The sequence below is a fragment of the Carassius auratus genome, chromosome 37 (genome assembly GCF_003368295.1).
Source record: "Carassius auratus strain Wakin chromosome 37, ASM336829v1, whole genome shotgun sequence".
Classification (NCBI taxonomy): domain Eukaryota; kingdom Metazoa; phylum Chordata; class Actinopteri; order Cypriniformes; family Cyprinidae; genus Carassius; species Carassius auratus.
In genome coordinates, this window is record NC_039279.1 from 11,958,078 (window position 1) to 11,978,523 (window position 20,446).

A 20,446-nucleotide genomic window follows, 5' to 3' on the forward strand; every position below is an offset into this window, starting at 1 on the left:
CTTAACTGACAGATAAATCAGTTTACTGCACGATCCTTTGCGCTCTCCTGCCAAGCAAAGACCATCCCTTCATTCAATAACCTTATGAGGAAAAAACTGATACGAATATGTTTCAGAGCAAAATAATTCTAATACTACTGTAGCTGTGAATTTGGATGAAGTAGATAATAACAATCAATCATGAATCATCGCTTTAATGTTGTAAATAATGCAAAACAAAACAAACTTTTGTAATTATGCATAAAACCTGGACAGGACAGAAGAACTGATCCACAGTGCGCGTAGTACCTCCAGAACCTTCACAAAGGTGTCCTCTGATTGATACCTACTAAAGTACCTTTTTTTAATAAGTCAACCAAGGCATACCCAAAAAATTTGTTAACTTATCACTTATCCAATTTATCCCTCTGCTCTTCAATACCATCATGACTGTCAGCTCATCCATCCACCCTGGAAAGCAGCCAGGACCTCTGAGATATCTGGCAATCTTTCATAAATGTCTTGTATGTTGACAAGTTGTATTATTACCCACCTAGCTTCCTGAAATGAGAACCTGATACATTTGTGACCTTAGTACAATCTCAGTCAGATCACTCTTGAGATTTCAGGAGTGTTTATTTCACTTGCTTTTATCTCTGGTAAGGACAGGTGGCGTCCTGTGATATGATGTGTCAAACAGCCTTCGTTGAACCGCACAGCATTTTTTCTCTTTTTAGTGCTAGTATCTTTATAGACTCATATGAACACCAACAGGTCATTATTTTGAATAGAAAAAGCACCTTTAAAACACAGCAGCTGCAGATTATGCACTGATCTCACCAGGGTGTATTACAGCAAATAGATTAGACTAGATGTGTGGGGGAAAAAACAGCATTCATTATTTTCTAGATTACTATTTGTATTTTTTATATATATATATATATATATATATATATATATATATATATATATATATATATATATATAAGTCTGCTTGGTAATGCTTTAAACCAGTATGCTTTACAAGACAAGCCCTGTATCTTAATTTGTGGAGTTCCCTATTACAGTAGGCCAAATGAATGGGATGGTAGAATTTTTTATTAGATTTTTCTACACTGTTTTCATAGATTGTTATATAAATTAATCAAACGTGAGAATACATTTGATATAATATAAATGTACAACATATTTATATTTAAAATAAATGTTGTTCTATAGAAGTTTCCATTTTATAGAAAAATCCTGAAAAAAAGTCATTTTCAAATAAACATTTATTGAGCGCTAAATCAACATATTACATTTACATTTGGTCATCAAGCAGATAAAGATATAACAAGTAAAAGCAGCTTTTATCTTAAATGTCTTACAAATGAGGACAACAGGAGCAATCAAACCAAAACAAAAGTCCTATTTAGTCTAACGCAGTACATGTAGAAACGTTTTTTTTTAATAAAAAGCAAATATAAATAGAGAAATAATACACCTATTTACAGTAGAATAGAATTATATAGGCCTATATAAACCAAGAAATAGTGTAGAGAGTGCCAGTGTTAGAGGGTCAAGTGTAAATGGAATATATATGTATTTAGACGTTTCTTGAAGATGGATAAAGACTCAGCAGCTCCAATCAAGTTGGGCAGGTAATTCTCAGCAGGGAACAGTTAAGGTAAAAGTCAGTCAAAGTGATTTTGTGCCTCTTTGGGGTGGCACAATAAAGCAACTTTCACTTGCAGAATGCAAGCTTCTGGAGGGCCCATCAGGTCTGAAGTACTGAATTTAGGTAAAGGGGTGCAGAGACTGGTGATTTGTAGGCAAACATCAATGCACTGAATTTTACGCAAGTGGCTATTGATAGTCAATGCAAATTCATGAACAGAGGTGTGACATACATTCTTTTCAGCTCATTAAAAAATAATTTTGCTGCCACATTCTGGAATAGTTACAGAGGTTTGTTAGAACTGGCTGGAAGACCTGCTGAGAGAGAGTTGCAATAGTCAAACCTGGACAGAACAAGGGCTTGAATTGTGTAGCATGCTCTAATAGAAAGGGCCTAATATTGTATAAAGCAAATCTTCAGGACCAGGCAGTTATAACAGTGTGGTCTGAGAAATTAAACTCACAACTCCAAGGTTCATGCCTGTTCTAGAATGTGTTTTTGATGATGCACCTAGTTGGATGGAGAAATTGTGATGAAGTGTTGAGTTGAGCTGAAACCACTAGCAGTTCTGTCTTGGAAAGCTGATACATCTCTGTCCAGCAAGAAATGTCTGTTAGATATAATGAGATGCGAGCAGCTATCAAGGAATAATCAGGATGGAATGAGAGGTAGAGTTGAGTAGAGTAGTCATCAGCATTGCATTAATATAAAGCCATGTTTCTGAATGACAGAATGACATTATTATTATTGTTTTTGTTGTTGTTATTAGAATGATTTATGTAAGATCATGTGACACCAAAGACTGGTGTTACTAAAAAAAACAGCTTTGTTATCACAGCAGTAAATTACATTTTAAAATATATTAAAATAGAAAATGTTACAAATTACTGTAAATTGTAATCCACAATATTTCTGTTTTTATAGCATTTTGATCAAATAAATAAAGCCTTGGTGAGCATAAGAGACTTCTTTAAAAACCATTTAAATAGTCTCGTATATAGTGCTGTTTGATACATCTACCTATATTTTGAAATGACTACAATAAATATATAGCTAACAGAAGATTGATACACATCTCTGTTCTTCTTTTTTAAAAACGAATGGCTGTTGGTCAAATAATATGCATAAAACGTCACTCATAACAGCAGAAATTATAACAATAAAAATAACAAATAAATAATATTTAACTTGTTCTTTTAAAGAGCCCGTGGTGAAATGTAGGCAGCTTTCACTGTGTTCTCTGCGGTTCTTCATTTGAATCTGCACCTACAATTGTTTTTTTTCTTAAGCAATGCTTTATACTCACATTCGATTAGGAGTAAAAAAAAAAAAAAAAAAAAGTCAAGAGAAAATTTTTTTAACTACATAAATGTTCTGTTGTATAAAAACAAAAACCTTGTCATATAACTTTATTCATGAAAAAATGTATGATCAAAGTTGAAATAAATACATTGTAAATACATTTGTATTCAGTCTTTGGAGAACATAAAACCATAGCATGAAGACTGGAGTGATTCAGATTAACAGAGGACATGACGAGCCAGAAATATGCAAAAATACACCACCTACAAGCATCCAATCTCACAAGCCAAGCCAAGATAACTTGGATGACTGACATACAACCCACTAGTTAAAGGTCATCTACTAGCATACTAAGCATACTGCAGTATAACTAGACCTCAGAGTCCTAAACGAATTGGGAAAGCAGAGTATTAGTCATAAAAATAAATTAAGTTTTTTGTTGTGACCATACTGCTGTCAACCACTCTATCTGAAGAATAACCAGAATCACCATCTCGACAGAAAAAAAAAAACAAAAAAAAAAAACAGTTCTTCGATGTTATGGCTAGTCAACATGAAACAATCGCTGACACAGACATATTCACAAAAAAATTTAGTCACATTACCAAGTTTCCTTTCATGCCCAAGAGAGGTTGAGAAAGGGTTGTCAACAATTACAACTACACCCAACTGACATTTTAGCTCAGACCTTTTAAACGTTTAAAGTTTATTAACAGCTACATTTTAAAAGCTAATCAGAAGCAAAGAGAATGCTTGATTTAAGAAACATTTCACACAGAAGCTTCTATTAACTGTGGGCTCCTGTAACCCTGGCGACAAAGCACTGTCTCTTTAAGAATGCTGGGCAAGTTTGACCGACGGTTTGCCAGGCTATTTTAGCTGAGACCAAGCCCCTTACTGACCTAATTTTAACAGGAGCATGGGACATTACCAGCCCAGTGCTGAAGAAGAAATATTTTTCATTTTAATTTTACATTGCAGCAAAATGGAGCTTCTTGAACAGACATCTACTATATTGTCTATAAAATCCACATATTCTAATACCACATAAAATGCTTGGTCCTTCACTCAAACAGACAGCAATGATGAGTGCAAATCACACATTGACTAAAGACAAACAGTTTACTGGGTTCCTCATAGAACCCTGGTTCCCAAAAAATAATTCTACTCTGTACACATAATCCACAATACCTCATACTGCTTAAACTTTACATCTAGAGCTTATATTATTACTGCTGTGCATTACCCTCATGCTAACCATATGTGGCTGTCAGGGTTGAGCCAAATTCAGAATTGCAGATTTTTCTCATAATTAATTCCTTAATGAGTGAGAACTGAATAGAGCACATTACAGGAAGTGGATTTTACTGCAGAAAGAATATTATGTGAAAGATTATTACAATTTAAAATAACTGCTTTCTATTTATTTTAAAATGTCATTTATTTATCTGATGGCAAAGATTAAATTTCAGCAGTCATGACTCTAGTCTTAAGGATCAAGTCCATGATCCAAGTGCTCAAGAAAGTAGGGATGCACGATATTATCTGACCAATATCGGAATCAGTAGATGATGGCTTTAAATGTAAATATCGGCATTGACCCGATATGAAAAATCATTCCGATATATCTTGCCGATAAGGGGAATACATTGACTCAGGGTGGGCTAGCGATTATATCACATCAGCATTGCGGCTCGTTCTTGAAGCAAAGAAAATCTAAACAAATTATGAGCTCTAAAATATTTTCACAATTTTTACAACACTTTTGCTTTTGACCATCTATAAATGTTAAATCTTAAAATAAATGTTAAGGTTACCACTGCATTTTCTTGGAAGAAAAAAAAATGCAGTGATTAATATATACCTTACTTATAATTGTTTTCATAATTATCTTCAATGTACTGTCATTATAAAATAACTTTACTATTGTTTTTGTTTTAAATTCTAACAAATAAGTTATTGTTAAAAACTAACCAAAATCAAAAAATAATTATATATCATTATTGCATCGGTAATTGGCAAAAACGAGTTGAAAATTATCGCCATATCAGTTTTCGGTCAAAATCCAATATTGTGCATCCCTACAAGAAACATTTTTGATTATTATCAGTGTAGAAAACATTTTTTTTTTTTCAGGATTCTTTGATTAATAGAAAGTTTAGCATTTATTTGATTTATCTTAGTAATCGTTTACTAAGTTTTACTTACTAATTTTTGTAACGTCTTTACTGTATCACTATAAATGTATTTGTCTTTTTTAATCAATTTAATGCAACTTTCTTGAATGAAAGTTGTAATCTCTTTCCAAAACTTTTGAACAATAGTAAATATGAACTTTAATGAAGTTTTAATTTATTTTATTTCCACTTCCTTGCATACAATTTCAATTTGAAATTCTGAATCTTGTTTGTTACCTCAATTCAAATCCAGAAACTGAACAAGAATTTAAAGGGCACAACCCTGTTGTCTGTTAAAAGCAAGTCATAGAACTATCACAGCCATATTCTTTCAGTGGACGCGGGTTAAATACAGCCATGAGTTAGGTTATCCACAACTGTAATCTACTCCAATCCGAAGCCCTCTGCATTTGAAATGGCAATAGTTAATTTCTGCCGTAGTTCTTTCTTGCTCTTGTATGGAGGTAGACAGATCTGGTTGAAACATGTATGTGACACTGGGAGCCTGCAAAGAGAATAAATAAATAAACTGTAGAGAAAGAACATGCATGCAGTCATTTCACTGCAATCTTTTAATGTGATGATTACCAGTCAGTGGAAACATCAATCTTGGAGATCTTGAAATTGAGGTCGGCCATTCCACCCACAGGAACACGGTCACTTCCTGTGGTAAAGTGGAGCAGTTTCTTCTGCAGCTCCAAAGGAAATGCCAGTACCACGTCCCAGAAGGCTCTGTAACACCAGAGCGAACAGTCACCTTTCCAGTCATTGATATGCATGTAAGAGCATGACTATTAAAAATTGTAAACAGGACATGTACCGGATGGTGGGGTCAGTCTTGCTGTAGCCCTCATACTGTACCACGCGCTGAAGAGAACCCATGTCCAGGTTAGGACTTCCACAAACAAGGATCTCAACCTCCTCTGGCCTTAAAAGCTACATAAATTATAGGTTTAATGAGTCTTTATGGTACTACCATTGATGTGATTATGTTAATGTATATTTACAGAAAGAAAGAAAAAAATAACAACAAAAAAAGACTTAATAATAAAATTCAATACAAGGACATTGGTTAACATAGTCATCTTATCAAAATATAACTTTTGCCACACCCTGCATGTACACAGACTGTACTGTGCAGTTTGTTGAGTAACAGACAGACAGTGTGAAAGACAGAGACTGAAAGATAAAGATATGTTTTTAAGCCAAAGAATAGACAGCAATGGTCCAAACCAGTCTGTCACGTCCTTCCCCTCCCCTAACCCTCCACCTTACCCCTCCCGCCTAAGAAGAGCGAGTCAGATATAACCGTTACAGAGCCTCTTACATAAGCAGCCAGAGACACAGTCAACTGTTGCATAACCACTAAAGATGGGGAGGGAGTAAAGTTGATCATGGCCAGCGGAATCAGGCCAGAGGAGGTTTTGAAACCATGTTTATCTCTTCTCATTGTGACACTATTTCACTATCGTCACACTGTTTAAAGAATCCACTGGACACATATATAACTGACCCTACAGCATACTGAGGGGAAAAACTGGTGATTGTGCAGTTCAGTGAACCCGGAGAGAAACCAATGACTCACAGTCTAAACATTGCTTAAAATGGTCAGATGAAATAACTCCCTCTGCTTTTCTTTTTTCTGTGTGCATATCTTGATTAAGAGAGCAGTCTGAGGTAGCACCATATTGGGAAGTCTAAATCAAGGCTGAATCATCGGCAAGATAAACATACGTGTAACTTATGATTTTCTCTGGTCCCTGAAGAAAAATATCCAACAAATACAAAACATCATACTGAACACTCTCTCGTGTGTATTTTAGATTTGCTGCAAGTCACTATTGTTCTTACAAAAGAAAGTTTTGTAATAAGAAAGAAAATGTGTATTAGTAAATGTGGTTTAATACACAGACTGTTCCAGCACACAGTTTAAACACTCCCTCATCTTGTGTTAAGACAAGAATTTGAATTAAGAATGATTTCAAGTTTACAGATACAAAACTACACTGCTACCACCCCCCCCCAATTTTTTTTTTTTTTTAATACATAAATAAATAAATAAATAATTCACAATAATATATTTTCCTGAAATAATGTACACCGACACCAGAGTGCAGTAAAATAAAAAAGGAAGTCAATAATATGTTAATTATTTCAGGTATTCTTTCAGACAAAATTGTAAACTGAATAATATATACAGATATAAAAAAAAGTCTATTTACATATTGTCTAAAAGAAGTACAATCGTGAATAATTTAAATCAAACATAATATCACATGATTGTTGTTGTTATTATTTAAAAAAAATTATCAAACTAGTTAGTTCATTGAGTTAGCATTGGCTAATTTTAAAAATGGAGGAGACGACACTCATGAGCTCTGCAAAGTCTGTAAGAAACTGAGTCTTTGTTCAGATTCCAATTGATATGCTAAGCAGGGCAAGAGAATTGCAATTTTCTGGCGGTCTCTATGTATTCAATCTATGTGACCTTGAGTCTGAGATCTCTCCCAGCCAGTAGCTGAAGAGCCTGGATACGGTATAGAGATTGAACAAACAAAGCAGGCCCAGTTACTGGGCACCCTTCCAATAGAGGGGGAAGGGACAGCCCATACACAGATGTAGCCTTCACACACACACATGCGCGCGTGCGCACACACCCAAAATGGTCCACAGACCCTGCCCTCTCTCCTGCCCCTGAAACTCTCTCTGTCTGAGAGCACTTGTAGAATATTCCAGGGCTTGCTGTGCTTCACAACAGCATTAGCTGTTAGAAATTACTAGCTGCAGTGAAATGTCAAGCTGTTTCTTGGCATCTATTAACTTGCTTCCAGAGAATTCTCCCCAGAATTCTTTATTTTAATTACCATGCAATAAGTATTTTGGTGAAAACAATGCAGCAAACTCACCATCAGGGCATTTGAGGCACACACACTATGAAAACCATGATAGAAAGCAGCAAACTGCCTGTAGATGGACTTATTCAGCAGGAAATCAATGTAGAGCTGGACATATTCTGTGTGGGGACAAACAGATCATTTTTTCAGTAGCAGGAATAAAACAATGTAGCAATTCATATTGAAAAGGGAAAACTCAGTCAAGCATATAACTAGAGTGGAAGACTCTCTCACCTTTTCTGTTTATGTTTGTTACAGGGATCTTGTCCCCTCCTGGTTTCAGATTATATGACTTGATCACTCCAAGTTCTTCTTGAAAAACCTAGAGGAAAAAAGTACAGAAATTACCTCCACTTCCAGAATCTGCAGACTTTATCATCTCAATCAGACAAACTCTTATCTATTAGATATGATGGAATAAGAAACTAGCCAATGAGTGCAAACATCCTGATGTAGATCAAGTTTAGAGGGGACTCACCTGAAATGTGGTATAGAAGTCCTCTTCAACATTTCCTTCATAGTTGAGGAGTTCCCCAAGTCCATGGGCAAGATCCTAAAATGCAAACACTCACATTTGACAAAAGTGATTTTCTGAAATCCTAGCTTTTTATATGGCCCATACTATGTACCTCTACTTTAGTAAACAATGCATTAAAAGGGACACTTTACTATACAAATCATATTGCGATTGCTGTGATAGAGATAGCTAATATTGGGCGCCCTCTGCTGGACACATGAGGAGATGCACTGGCTGAATTTGAACAAGCATTTCATTGTCACCAAAAGAAAACATAAATTAGCTTAGAAGTACACTGGAACCATTTTGTCATGTGCCATGCCATGTGTTTGAATTTAAATGTTTTTAAAGGTTTCCCTGCGGTCTTGCTAAGTTTAATAATATACCGTGTTCAAGAAACAACTCCAATGATATGAGAGGCTGGGGTTGTCATATAAAGTAGTTGCAACAAGATGTGTACCTTAGTAACTAGAAGGTTTCAGTCCAGTTACTTAAATGTTTGTTTTCTCCTATTATAAAATTATAGAAACAAGTAAACTACTGTACACATTGATTCAAAAGTGTGAGTTGATTTTTAAATAAACTTATTTTTGAAAAAAGCCTCTAATTCTCACCAACGATGCATTACTTAATCAAAAATATAGTAAAAACATTAGCATTGTGAACCATTATTAAAAATTTAAATAACAGTTTTATTAAAACCTATAAACTAATAACCTATTTTAATATATTAAAAAATTTAATTACTTCATTCCAACATGCTGATTTGCTGCTCAAGAAAAATGTCTTCTTGTTGAAAACAGTTGTGCTTCTTAATATTTTTATATAAACCGTGACACATTTCAGGATTCGTTGATTAATAGAGATATCAAAAAACAGCATTTATTTGAACTTTGTAACATTATAAGTGTCTTTATTGTTACATTTAATCATATTGAAGTGCCCTTGCGAGAAAAAAATCATACGGACCATAAACTGGGCAAGTAAAATAAGACTTGCACATTCAGACAATCATTTGATTGTTTGTTTGCATTTGCATTTGCATTTGTTTTTCTTATAAACATTTCTCATAAACAGTAAGTAACAGTAATGGGACTCTTACTCGATATTTAGCTGTATTAGAAACAGAACACTAGAAACCAGCATTTGATGGGTTAAGGAGTTCAAAAGAAAGAAAAGCATGATACTTCAAAGGCTGCTGAGAGATTCACAAGACAAGCATGACTTTATCAGCAGAGCTGAAAGCCAACAGAGCTGTCCTCAGAACAATGCACCATCTGAGGCTTATAAATCGCATCCAGGCGATGTGTGTGAACTGTCAACTGTCTGTGACGGTTGGGTGACACCCTGGAAATGCAAAAGGTAATGCAACAGCTATTTCTGACTTCTGACCAAGTGTCATTCTGCCAGCCATTTGCTCTGTTTATATATGGCTGAGTGAGCTCAGTGTCACTAAAGAGCATAACATACTAAATAGTACATAAATGCTATATGGGCTGCTGGATTATTTTATATGAATAATACCACACTACACAGTGACAGCAGGTAGTTTACCCATTAGTTTACCCAAAATTTGGCTATATTGAATATTATACAATATGGTGTGTCACAGCTTGTGTACATACAGGCATAATCTGCTGGAGGTCGTCCAAGGTGAGGGTCGCCATGCCGACAGTGGTGTCGAGGTCACATGGCACAATGGGTGGGGTCAGCAGCTTCTTGTAGACGCAAGGGGGGAAGCGGATGTCCAGTGTGATGCTGTTGTACACTGCCAAGCCCATGAGCTGAAAGATGGGGTTAAGTGTGCACAGCTGGAAGGATTCATTGACCTGACACACACCTCCGGCCTTATGTTACATGGTGGCTTCGTCAGAAACCAAAGGCAGCTTTCTCACTGCTTGATGGTCAGTAATCTAACAGGCAGTTGTTTGTATGATGGCTCCTTTAAGATTCTGCTTTCCAAAATGTCACATCTAATGATCACTTGACGAGTTCAACTGACTACACTGCCATTTAAGAGTTTGGGGTCGGTGAGATTTTTTAAAATGAATTAATTATTTTATATGTATTTATTAAAAGTGAAACTAAAGACTTTTTTAATATTACAATTTAACATAACAATGCTCTTTTTTTTTACTTTCTATTCAAGAAAGTATTCTGAAAAAAGTATCAGTTTCCATATATGCTAATGTATAAGTGTTCTATTGAAAAAGAATGCCCAACTAAAACCACAAACTTCTGACTAGCAATAGCAAGTAGCCAATAATGATTCATTGTTATAATGTAAACTAAAGCATTCTGGCTTGTATGCCTCTGGTGATGTATGGTGGACTTCTCTAATTATTTTGTCTGCTTAAACCCTGTCCCTTTCTTACAATCAACTGCAAACTCACATTCAGATCTGCCTCCATCCAATCAACAATCTATGGACAGCACCAAGTCCCCACTTGGATGTGTGTCACAATGCTGAAGAAAAAATCTGTCACTACTTCCATTACATCATGACTTGCAAGTCTGATGAAAGCAACTCGCAGCTGCAACGGGAAATGTAATCTGTTTGAGGAGCCCAATTTAATACCGATCAAAGATGAAGAGAGTGGTTAAAACATTTTGACTAATCTGCCTGTGCCACTAGTGTTGCACAACTTACTTAGTTATTTAAGATTTGCTAATATCGCAACATCACCTACAGTATAGCAAGTAATATGCATGGAAGAACACCCAATAGGTGTACAATATATTTAGAGGAAAATCTGAAGAGCCCTGCAGGTAAGTGCTTTCAGCTGTAGCCGACAACTCAGCCCCATGTGCTTTCCATATGTGTAGCGAGGGCGATGGAAAAAAAGGCCTCAGCACGGGAGAGAGAGACGGGATAGAGCAGACAGGCGGGACAGTTTCCATGAGGACTGCAATGATGAGACAACACAAACCAAGTCCTGGCAGTTCTAAACGAGACAAAACAAAACAATCTTTATTTCATAATTTTTCACTGATGTGACAAAGCATTTCTGTGTTGAAGGAGAGAGAGCTCTGAGGCCATACACTGGACCTGCAGCCACATGCACTGAGAAGTCTAGGCCAGAGGGGACAATTAGAGGGGTAACAGCAGGACATGGCAGGCTTTGGCTGCCACTGTGTCTCTCCCCGCACGTTCCTAAAAGCACCGTATGGACCATTTCTTGACTCTGACACGTGCCCACTCACACACCACATCACTTATAAAACCATTTCATAACTATGACTATATCTGTGCATCTGTCATTAGCGTCATATTGCATGATGCCTATGGTTTAGACATTTACAAATCATATGGCATAAAAATAGCATATGCTAAATTTTAACAACATCATAGCACAGATTGGTGGCAGAAAATTCATTTCCCACCAGAAAACAGAAGGACGAGAATGAATGTCAGATGTATGTGCCAAACGGGAGTTGACTCTGTATTTATGTGCTATTTTAAGTTTGTCACACCCACAGTGACCACCTATACTGTATAAACTGCAGGGAAATGAAAGGATACAGCTCCAACCAATCGGAACTCAGAGTAGTTGTCACATTTCCAGCTGCTGAACCAATGGCACTGGGACTCCTTCACATACGTGAACATGCCTGAAACATGACACACAGACAGATACAGAAAAGAACAATTATTATTCACTAAGAATGAGCTAAACCCACTGATTGTCTTTTATTTACACATGCTGTCTAAATAAAATAAGGACTGATAACTGGAAGTCTGATACTTCATGTCCTGAAGATACTGATAAACATGATTTTCTGAAATCCTAGCGCCCTGTTGAGCCAGGCATTTTAATATTTTCATGTCAGCTTTTTTTACTTTATCATTTATTTTCACTTTATCATTGCTGCGTTATTCGAAAAGTACGACACTATATGCAGTTTTAATTGAATTACGCAAATTAATCTAACTAGATTAATTTTCTTTCTTTTTATTTATTTATTTATTTTTTAACTCTCATAAGGTCCACAATTTATCTTACTTTCTAAGAAATGTTTTTGTAGGACAGTGATCAGATTTATGTTCATTCTTTTGATTGGTCTAATTAAAAATCAAGGGTTTTGATTATGAAAATGTACATCAATCATTTATAAATTCAAATACACACCCAAACATATATATGTATGCATACTGTATGTGTGTGTATTTGTATCTGTTTTAAGTTAACTTTAATTAAATTAAGTATCAATATTTTTTTATAAACCTCAATACATTTTGTTATTGGGGAGACACATTTACTAAGTGATTAAATAGTCTTAAAATGTTTTGCCATTTTGCCTCTCATGTAAATGTATGTTTAAGAATATGCTTAGATATGTTTTTAAGAAAACTGATTTTTTCAGATTTTGTATGTCTTCCTGTGGTTACCACTTATATATTATCCAATACTGCCACTGTCTGTCCTGACCATCTTACCATAGTCTGTGTGAAAAATCTGTCGAATCAGGAGAAGAAACCACTCTTTTGTGAGTCCACCCATGTCCAACCCTGCTTCCCCAACAAACGTCACTTTCAGTTTTTTCTTCAGGTCTGCTCGCTTTCTCGAAAGCTATTAAAAAAGGAACACATTTATGGAGGGGCCATTTTTCCAAATTAAGTCTTAGCCAGACTAAGAACTTTCCAGAACATAATGTACATGCTTTTGGCTGAAAGTCCTCTTAGCCTAGGAAAACAAAATGAAGATTTGTGCTACTTTATACAGAGCAATGCAGCCCCATACAAATCTCTCCCTTCTTATAGAGCTAAATACTTTTCAGTGGTTCAAAGGAGCTCCTGGTAACATCTACAGGAACAGACGAAATTCTACGTTTCCAGATCTGGACCAAGCAGTATTACCTCATCCAGTGAGTCACTGACCAGCTGCAGACGCCTAACTTTAATGTTGAGAAACAGTAGACTCATATCCACCCTCTGCCTGCGAGAAACCTTGTCCACCAGGGTTTGCTGCATAAGACATAGAGAGGAATGCATTTATCAGTCAGCAAATGAGTTTGCAGAACATGGCCTCGTCTAGGTTTTATTCCATGTCTCTATATTTCTTGTTTCTGAGTAAGACAGATGATGTCTGTCTACTTGTGGTGTATGATGATATTATTCTCCAGCCACATGTCTGTTTATCCTACAGTCTGGACACATATGTTTGGGAGGGAGCCATAGGAATGGCCGCCCCACCCAAGCTAGGATTGTTATCAAAAAATAGTCTGAAACTAGAACACATATTTTCCCAAACAGAGATCATCTTTTACATTCTAAGATAGTTTTAGTTAGAGTGAGAGCTCATTGTGCAGGTGAATCCTCACCCTGGCCATGCTGATCATCTGCTGCTCAGAGTCTCTCTGGATGATGGCCTTCTTCACCACTGTGGACAGGATGAAGGGGAACTGACAGAAGGTGAACCTGAGCAGATATAGATCAGAAATTGCTTGGTTCTGAGTAGGCATTTAAAGTCTTCACTGGTGACAAACCAATTTATCTTGAATTACTTTTATTTTTCTAATCCCAATAGCAAATAGCATTTTCTTTGGCATTCAGTGGTCTCTTATGCTGACCAAATTATGCTGCATTTATTTTTTCAAAAATTATGCTGCATTTATTTTATTGTGAAAAATTATTACGATTTCAAACAACTCTTTTATATATTTTAAAATGTAATTTATTCCTGTGTTGGCAAAGCTGAATTTTCTGGAGCCATTACTTCAATCTTTAGTGTCACACAGCATCTTTCACGTATCATTTTAATATTCTGATGTGGTACTCAAGAAGCATTACTGATTATCATTACAATCAATGCTGAAAAAAAGTTGTGCTATTTGATGTTTTTGAGGAAACTGTGATGCACTTTTTGTAACATTATAAATGTCCTTACTGCCAAAAAAAAAATGTATACTGTCTGAAATCAATTCTAATGCGATGTTTGAATTTAAAAAAAAATATATATTTTTGCTGTCACACCTGTTTGAATTTCCGTGAGCCTGCCATGTGTGGTAATCCTCCATAAAGTCTATGTGGTCCAATGTTAGGTTGTATAAATCAGTGAAAGGGATGATAGGGGGAGTGGAAATGCTGTTTGCAGCATCTGTTAAAACAAGACCAACTTTAAGATTTTTTTGGTTCAGAATCAGTTGTAAAGAATTATGAGAAAGGATCTTGATTTTCTCCAAGCACCCCTCAAGTGGCCAGCACAGTAGTACTCACTAAGGAGGGAAAGGACTTTAGTGGCTGAGGGAATCCACCAGGAGCATTTGGCCATGGGCGGCAACTCCTCTGGCTTGGCAGGAAATAGGCGGGTAGTGATGAAGAGCTGCAAACGCTCCACCAGCTGTTTGAAACGCTTCTGAGGCAGCCTAAAATATAAACATATCATAAGCAGGAAAATATGATCCATAAACACTCCTGTTTTACTGTCAGTTTGTGTAATGCCTTGACACTGACTACCTTTGCTATTTGTTGCATTGACACATTTCACAATTAAAACCACAACTACTTGGAATTCAAAAAAGATCTCTTGTAAAGACTGGCTGCGTCAGACTTACTTTTTAAACCAGTGCATCAGGAAATGGTGGTCCGCTTCAGCCAGGGCTGCTATTTGCCTCAGTAAGTGTGCATAGATGACATATGTGGCTGGGCTGGTGTACTGAGGGTTCTGCGACACAGAGAGGCATTTGAGCAAACTTCGAAAAGGAAATATAACTTTTCATTTAGGAGCAGAGAAAGAAGTCTGGCTTTTAATAAGAAGTGGCACTGCAGCGGAAACCAGCTCTTTTCCTCTCCAGTATGACCTCATCCCTTCCTTAGGCACAGCAAATGCAAATAATACAGAGGCTGCCTGACATTAGCAGCAGACAGATCAGCCCAATAATTGCCTCTGCTTTCAATTTCATTATGTCCTCCAGAGAAATGTAGGTCAGAGAGCCCATCAACAGTCTGGAGATAAATAGCACTATATGCGAACTCTGGAGAAGACCGACATCAGTACATGCTTCTGTTTATAAAAATGTCTAACTCTCACCACCACTGATCCCCATCAGATGGAGAGCAGAAAAAAAAAATCATAAAGCTGAAAACCCAAAACGAATTAAATCCCAGTTAACCAAGCCATCGTCTCTCTTTCTCTCTGCCCACGGCTTCCCAGCCTTAAATCCAGTGGCTGTGTCCTTATTTGGACAGTCCTAGGCCAGCCTGCAGTGGTCATGTGTGAAGTAAACACTTAGCTCACGATCTGTCTGCACTAGAGCAGAGCTATGGCTGGAGTCAATGGTCCAAGTGGTGAGAAAGGATTCAAGAGTTTCCTGAAACTCAGATTCTGGGGTGTTTAACCTGACTGCCAACACAAAGGGCAAATCAAAAACAGAATAGAGAAATTTTGCTGTGCTATGTAAGTGCTCATTTATAGGATCGCATGCAGATAACTGCTTTTGTTTGCAAAGGGAAATTATTGGTATTACAGAAAAGTATCACATGTCTTTGGGTTCTGTACAATGAAGGCAGTTTTGTAATAATGGTATGGGCTTGGTCATTAGTAAAAGGACTGAATAGATCAGCTGTGTTGGTGTAACAAAACTGAAGGATGCTAGATTTTTCAACAGTGTGAGAGTAGCTCAGCTGTTCTCAAGGCTAATGTTTTCCAATGAGCACCTTAATGTTACACCACATCACATTTGTGACCCTAGACCAAAAAACCTTAAAAGTTTTAAAAGTCGCTGGGGTATATTTGTTAGCAATAGCCAAAAAAAATAAAAATAAAAATATTGTATGGGTCAAGATTATTGATTAAGCCAAGATGTAATAGTGAAAGAGAACATTGCATTCTTAAGAGATAGACAGAACTAATAATTTCATCATTAACAAAAAACAAAACAAAAAAAACATACAAGTGTGCAAAAACAATGCCATTACCTGCACAAGAACAAAATACGCTCTAAGGTCATCCTTTGTGCGAGGCCTAAAATACAGAAACAAAACTGAAAGTGATTCTTTTATAATCTCTATTTTCTGCAAAGACCTCATGTCATCTTTTAGTGCTTTAGTGAGAGAACACAATGCACTACTCACCCTTTCCATTCTCTTAATAAGCTATTAATAATTCCCTTCAGGACTGATTTCTGTGTATCTGCGGGCTGCAAATTAGCCAGATTAAACCAATTTTATTAAAACCAAATTCAAAACAACAGACAGGACACAACTGTTTTTTGTGTAATTTAATTATAAGAGAACTTCACTCAGTTCTTGCAATGGAAAGTTTCTTACTTACCGTATGGAGTAAAGCATCATAAACAATATTGACAAATTTGATGTTTATTCCTGAGTCTTCAATAGTGTTGAAGGGAGCATTTGCTTCTTTCTGAAAAGAAAATTGAAACATAAAAACATTAAACATACTTTCTATCTTCCACTTACATTTAGTGTTTTTTTTAATACTTCAATTATAAAATAGATGGTAAGAATAAGATTTCTTAATAAAACTATACAGAGAAGTTTTTTTGTTGTTGTTGTTGTTTTATTTCTCCCTGAATGAGCTCATATTATATATATATATATATATATATATATATATATATATATATATATATATATATATATATATATATATATATATTATTTATTTTTTATTGATTGTTGTGATATTTTACACACACTAAATTAACTGATAATTCACAGTAAAAGCTGTGGTTAATTTGAGGTTTTTTTGAAGCAAGCTTATGCTCATTTTAAAGCAATGTGAAAACAATCAACAGCAACTTAGCAAAAACATTTGAAACATGAGCAAGTCACTGTATTGGGAGATTCAACACACCTTAAATGCACCATTGAGTTCCAAAAAGGAGTCAAATGTGGTCAAGTAGAAATCATGAACTTGCTTCCAATCCCCTGAGATAGTTGCCCTCTCGACATCATCCCTACAGCCGGACAAAGACACAGTTAAACACGGTTTAACTGACCTGTGAAAACTGTAGGGTGACTTAACAGAAGAAGTACGTACTGAAACTCTTTGGCGGTTTTGGTCCGAATGGGAATAATGGGTTCTAAGAAAAAACGAGCCTTCACTTCTGGAGGGAGAACATCAATAGAGATACGATGTTTCTGTCTCACATCTGGACATATTGGGGGAAGCTCTCTCACTGAAAACAAACGCACACAAAATGAATTAGACAGCAGCTCACAATATGAGCAAGGTTGGCCGTTCATCATGCTCTGCAGGGGGATTTTTGCAATCACTGTACAGTTAACAATTATTTGTCATTATCTTAGCAGAAACAACAATCTAAACAATGACTCTCAGCATCACAACAACGTGCAATCACCATCAGCACAGAGTGTTATTATATTTAAAAGCACCATAGTCCTTTACTTCTCAACATAATGCACAGATTGAGCCTGATGAGTTAAGATTCACAAAACGATTTGTACTAGAATATTAAGTACTAGAGAAGGAACAACTGACGTTTTCAAGGTTCACTCAGTGAATTTACAAGGTAAAGTGAGAACATTTAATTAGTTTTAGCACCACGTCAGGCCAAAGACCATCTAGAGTCTTCCTAACAAGTCCCCAGCTCATCTGTGCTAAAGACATGTTAGGCGTGAACACACTTGTGCATCACAGACAACATCTTTGATCTACAAGACAAAGAAAGGAAAACATCTGCTTAAAACAGTGTGAAGTGGTTATTAATTCAAAGCAGCCAAATGGACCTCTTTGAAATGCAATGAGTTTCTTTTTCTTCTTTTTTTTTTCTTTTTTTTTTTTCAAAAGGGAAGTAATCACTCATGCATATCATTTTAAAACCATTGTAACCCTTGCTTGATTTACCTGCTTGTAGACCTAAAGCACAGACTATGGATGGATAAAATTTGTTTAATAACATATATATAAACAAAATATTTAAATATAACAAAATATTTAACAAAGAAATAGCCCAAACTGGCAGTGCTGGAAGCAGTCTGACCTTGTTTGACTGCAGGTAGCAGGAGCGGAGAAGAAAGACTGTGGCTGCCTGACTCTCTTTTGTGATTCAGGGTAGAGATGAAGCTTCCATAAGAGGGGAAAGGGAACTTTGGTCCACGATCCAAGCTCTGCCAATGAAATGATCCTCGTTATATTCCAATATTTCTAGAAAATAAATAGTGCTGCAACACACCTGTACTCTGCTGATAAAACGAATGACAATAGAGCACAGACGCTACAATAAACTAGAATTACACTAAACTGACAGATTAACATCTAATTAAGCAAAAATAAGAAAAAGAAATACTCTTTTTTGATATCTAAATAAAAATAAGCATCAGTAAAAAATATATACATAATAATCATAATAATAATAAAATATACATAGATTTAAACAACCTAGTTAAATGAGATTGTGTCATTCATTGCGTAACCAGCAGCATCCTTGTTGTTTTGCGGAAACGAAACATTAATGGCTGATGTAAGTTAGCTATTTTTGCGCTTTCAACTCCAGGAAAATACAGAATCACTAAAAGAAAATGCGGTGTGTGGCAGTAGGTTGAGCTAAATATTCCATGAATCATACATGCTGCTGGTGAAACTGTGATTTTTACGGAGTTATTTAAGTGTGTTGTCTCAGCAGTCGGTTAATTTCAGACAGAATCCCATAATTACCATTAGAATAATTTACACCAATCCAAAAGCAATTGTGTATTAAAAATAAAGCAAAATTCTGCTTAATACAGTGTTTAAAAGTACAAAAACATATGCATTTATGTAAGATATTTTAATGTGTTTGTTTATTCAAAAGGTATAACCATTGTCAGCCATATGAAATGCAGAAAAATACTTACATGATTTAGTATAGGAGGAAGTCTGTCTCTATCCCTTTCTTCAAAAGGACAGTTATTTTCGCTCATGTTTAGATGCATGTCCTCTGAAGAAAAGTCTTTCGAACACAGTTACATGGCTTATTTTTCTGGAAAAAAAGTTATTTTCCCGTCTGCGTAATCTCAGTGCTCACTTTCCTTTTACTTTGAGAAATACTGCAACAGTTAGTGAATCCAGTACGGTCTGTTCTTTTTGCTAAAGCAGGTGAGTTGTTGAGACTAATACGACCAAAACTGCTAATATTTGTTTGTCAAAAAGCCCAACCGAACAGAGTAACAAGAAAAGTAAAAAGAAAAGATACAAAAAATCTTCGCGACGCTGCGTTTAGTGAGTAAAGTAACTTGCTGAAGAAGTGCCGTGGCGTCTATGTGCGGTCCAGCTGTACGCTGGCGCCATGTTGTTGAGGATGATGATGATGATGATGATGATGAGGTTTGTAGTTACGGACTTGGATACGGCCGCTGCCTCGACGGAACACTGGTGCCGTGCTGTGCTGAGTCAGATTTATTGCAACATTAAGATCTTTCCTAGAACTTAAAATATACCCAGCTAAAGTCTCTATTTCTATGTAACATAAAAATTACATTTTGGTATGCGTAGTATGAAAAAAAAAAAAAAAAAAAAAAAAAAACATAGGCCTTAGCATGTCTACTGAGTCATTGACATATGTTTATTTATGGTTAATATCTGTAAGACCATGCATGCCACTGTGATATGTAAATGTTAGATTATCATATTTTATCTTATACCTTATATATACAAATAGTCTATGTGAACTGTAATCTTAAATCTCAATGGGGAAATATTGTCATCAGTTTTCTCTTATTGTGACCTTGAGAGGTGTAAGAGCAAACAAAAAATATTCTGCATAAATATTGCTTTGTTGTTCAATCTATTATTTATAAACTTAAAATAAATCTGTGTATAGAAGTGTCTTCCATAAAAGTATAAGATTACAATTTAAGTAATATAAAGTTAGAGTAGTAAGTAGTATTCATATGTTGATTTGTAAATTCATATGTGCTTAAACATACACACATTATCATATATATATATATATATAT

The 20,446-nt window shown here is 35.8% G+C and overlaps 1 protein-coding gene across 2 annotated transcripts; it reads right to left on the bottom strand.

Annotated features, from left to right (window-relative positions):
• Positions 1–3,030: 3,030 nt before the first annotated feature.
• hectd2 (HECT domain containing 2) lies at positions 3,031–19,825 on the bottom strand. 2 transcript variants are annotated; one of them, XM_026222789.1, is made up of 21 exons: positions 19,346–19,823; positions 18,493–18,619; positions 17,529–17,667; positions 17,343–17,445; positions 16,800–16,889; positions 16,601–16,665; positions 16,445–16,490; positions 15,082–15,191; positions 14,744–14,892; positions 14,501–14,624; positions 13,849–13,945; positions 13,385–13,492; positions 12,965–13,097; positions 12,050–12,138; positions 10,152–10,310; positions 8,488–8,562; positions 8,244–8,331; positions 8,022–8,128; positions 5,936–6,051; positions 5,704–5,847; positions 3,031–5,620 (listed from the first exon to the last, which is right to left on the bottom strand). In XM_026222789.1, the coding sequence occupies exons 1-21, from the start codon at positions 19,421–19,423 to the stop codon at positions 5,500–5,502; spliced, it is 2,268 nt and encodes a 755-aa protein (XP_026078574.1). In that variant the 5' UTR covers positions 19,424–19,823; the 3' UTR covers positions 3,031–5,499. The 2 variants fall into 2 exon arrangements, with proteins under 2 accessions (XP_026078574.1, XP_026078575.1); XM_026222790.1 differs by lacking the exons at positions 16,445–16,490; positions 16,601–16,665 and having other exon boundaries at positions 19,346–19,825.
• Between the last annotated feature and the right edge of the window lie 621 nt (positions 19,826–20,446).

Excerpts from the sequence above, each read along its gene's own strand:
- hectd2 (XM_026222789.1), bottom strand. The coding sequence starts at position 19,423 with ATGCATCTAAACATGAGCGAAAATAACTGTCCTTTTGAAGAAAGGGAT. Across the intron at positions 17,668-18,492 it reads GCTACCTGCAGTCAAACAAG|TGAGAGAGCTTCCCCCAATA; the intron begins GTCAGACTGCTT and ends GTTTGTTTTCAG. Across the intron at positions 16,491-16,600 it reads TTATTAAGAGAATGGAAAGG|GCCTCGCACAAAGGATGACC; the intron begins GTGAGTAGTGCA and ends TCTGTATTTTAG.